The 2,614-nt window shown below is 45.1% G+C and overlaps 1 protein-coding gene across 1 annotated transcript; it reads right to left on the bottom strand.

The window, feature by feature from the left end:
* Positions 1–40: 40 nt before the first annotated feature.
* Positions 41–2,610, bottom strand: LOC123964548 (mucin-2-like; the record flags this gene model as incomplete). The annotated part of the gene is made up of 1 exon (XM_046041447.1): positions 41–2,610. A coding segment is annotated over one exon (2,570 nt), but the record flags the coding sequence as incomplete, so codon positions are not given.
* Positions 2,611–2,614: the final 4 nt, after the last annotated feature.

The raw sequence follows: 2,614 nt of genomic DNA, 5'->3' as shown, positions 1-2,614 counted from the left end.
TGCTGTTGTAGTAGTCGGAGCAGATGTTGTTGCAGATGACGTCATTGCATCAGGTGCTGTTGTTGCTGTTGTTGTTGTTGAGAGAGGAGATGTTGTTGATGCAGATGTTACTGCTGTTGTTGTAGTCGGAACAGATGTTGTTGCAGATGACGTTACTGCATCAGGTGCTGTTGTCGCTGTTGTTGCTGTTGTCGTTGTGAGAGGAGATGTTGTTGTTGTAGTTGTTGCTGTTGTTGTTGTAGTCGGAACAGTAGTTTCAGTAGATGTTGTTACCGCTGTGGTTGTCGGATCAGGCATTGTACTTGTTGCAGATGTCGTTCCTGCTTTTGTAGTAGTCGGAGCAGATGTTGTTGCAGATGACGTTATTGCATCAGGTGTTGTTGTTGCTGTTGTCGTTGTTGTGAGAGGAGATGTTGTTGTTGCAGATGTTGCTGCTGTTGTAGTCGGAACAGATGTTGTTGCAGATGACGATACTGCATCAGGTGTTGTTGCTGTTGTCGTTGTTGTGAGAGGAGATGTTGTTGTTGCAGATGTTGCTGCTGTTGTAGTCAGAGCAGATGTTGATGTAGATGACGTTACTGCATCAGGTGCTGTTGTTGCTGTTGTCGTTGTTGTGAGAAGAGATGTTGTTGTTGCAGATGTTGCTGCTGTTGTTGTAATCGGAGCAGTAGTTTCAGTAGATGTTGTTACCGCTCTCGTTGTTGGATCAGGTGTTGTAGTTGTTGCAGATGTTGTTCCTGCTGTTGTAGTAGTCAGAGCAGATGTTGTTGCAGATGACGTTACTGCATCAGGTGCTGTTGTTGCTGTTGTCGTTGTTGTGAGAGGAGATGTTGTTGTTGCAGATGTTGCTGCTGTTGATGTAGTCAGAGCAGTAGTTTCAGTAGATGTTGTTACCGCTGTCGTTGTCGGATCAGGCGTTGTACTTATTGCTGATGTTGTTGATGCAGTAGTTGTTGGAGCAGTAGTTGTTGCCACTGTCGTTGTTGTCGGAGCAGGTGTTGTTGTCGCCACTGTAGTAGTTTCAGCAGTTGTTGTTGCAGATGATGTTGTTGTCAGAGGAGGTGCTGTTGTTGCTGTTGTTGCTGTTGTCGTTGTTGTGAGAGGAGATGTTGTTGTTGCAGATGACGTTACTGCATCAGGTGCTGTTGTTGCTGTTGTTGTTGTAGTTGTTGCTGCTGTTGTTGTAGTCGGAACAGTAGTTTCAGTAGATGTTGTTACCGCTGTCGTTGTTGGATCAGGTGTTGTAGTTGTTGCAGATGTATCTGCTGTTGTAGTAGTCGGAGCAGATGTTGTTGCAGATGACGTTACTGCATCAGGTGCTGTTGTTGCTGTTGTCGTTGTTGTGAGAGGAGATGTTGTTGTTGCAGATGTTGCTGCTGTTGTAGTAGGAGCAGTAGTTTCAGTAAGTGTTGTTTCCGCTGTCGTTGTCGGATCAGGTGTTGTAGTTGTTGCAGATGTTGTTCCTGCTGTTGTAGTAGTCGGAGCAGATGTTGTTTCAGATGACGTTACTGCATCAGTTGCTGTTGTTGCTGTTGTCGTTGTTGTGAGAGGAGATGTTGTTGTTGCAGATGTTGCTGCTGTTGTTGTAGTCAGTGCAGATGTTGATGTAGATGTTGTTGCTTCTGTTGTTGTAGTCGGAGCAGCAGTTTGAGTAGATGTTACCGCTGTCGTTGTTGGATCAGGCGTTGTACTTATTGCTGATGTTGTTGATGCAGTAGTTGTTGGAGCAGTAGTTGTTGCCACTGTCGTTGTTGTCGGAGCAGGTGTTGTTGTCACCACTATAATAGTTCCAGCAGGTGTTGTTGTTGAAGATGATGTTGTTGTCAGAGGAGGTGCTGTTGTTTCTGTTGTTGCTGTTGTCGTTGTTGTGAGAGGAGATGTTGTTGTTGCAGATGTATCTGCTGTAGTAGTAGTCGGAGCAGATGTTGTTGCAGAAGACGTTACTGCATCAGGTGCTGTTGTTACTGTTGTCATTGTTGTGAGAGGAGATGTTGTTGTTGCAGATGATGTTCCTGCTGTTGTAGTAGTCGGAGCAGATGTTGTTACAGATGACGTTACTGCATCAGGTGCTATTGTTGCTGTTGTTGTTGTAGTTGTTGCTGCTGCTGTTGTAGTCGGAACATTAGTTTGAGTAGATGTTGTTACCGCTGTCGTTGTTGGATCAGGTGTTGTAGTTGTTTCAGATGTTGTTCCTGCTGTTGTAGTAGTCGGAGCAGATGTTGTTTCAGATGACGTTACTGCATCAGGTGCTGTTGTTGCTGTTGTTGTTGTTGTGAGAGGAGATGTTGTTGTTGCAGATGATGCTGCTGTTGTAGTCGGAGCAACAGTTTCAGTAGATGTTGTTACCGCTGTCGTTGTCGGATCAGGCGTTGTACTTATTGCTGGTGTTGTTGATGCAGTAGTTGTTGGAGCAGTAGTTGTTGCCACAGTCGTTGTTGTCGGAGGAGGTGTTGTTGTCGCCACTATAAAAGTTTCAGCAGGTGTTGTTGTTGCAGATGATGTTGTAGTCAGAGGAGGTGCTGTTGTTGCTGTTGTTGCTGTTGTCGTTGTTGTGAGAGGAGATGTTGTTGTTGCAGATGTATCTGCTGTTGTAGTAGTCGGAGCAGATGTTGTT

This window comes from Micropterus dolomieu, unplaced genomic scaffold, assembly GCF_021292245.1.
Source record: "Micropterus dolomieu isolate WLL.071019.BEF.003 ecotype Adirondacks unplaced genomic scaffold, ASM2129224v1 contig_3170, whole genome shotgun sequence".
Classification (NCBI taxonomy): Eukaryota; Metazoa; Chordata; class Actinopteri; order Centrarchiformes; family Centrarchidae; genus Micropterus; species Micropterus dolomieu.
This window is presented reverse-complemented; position numbering and strand designations above follow the sequence as displayed.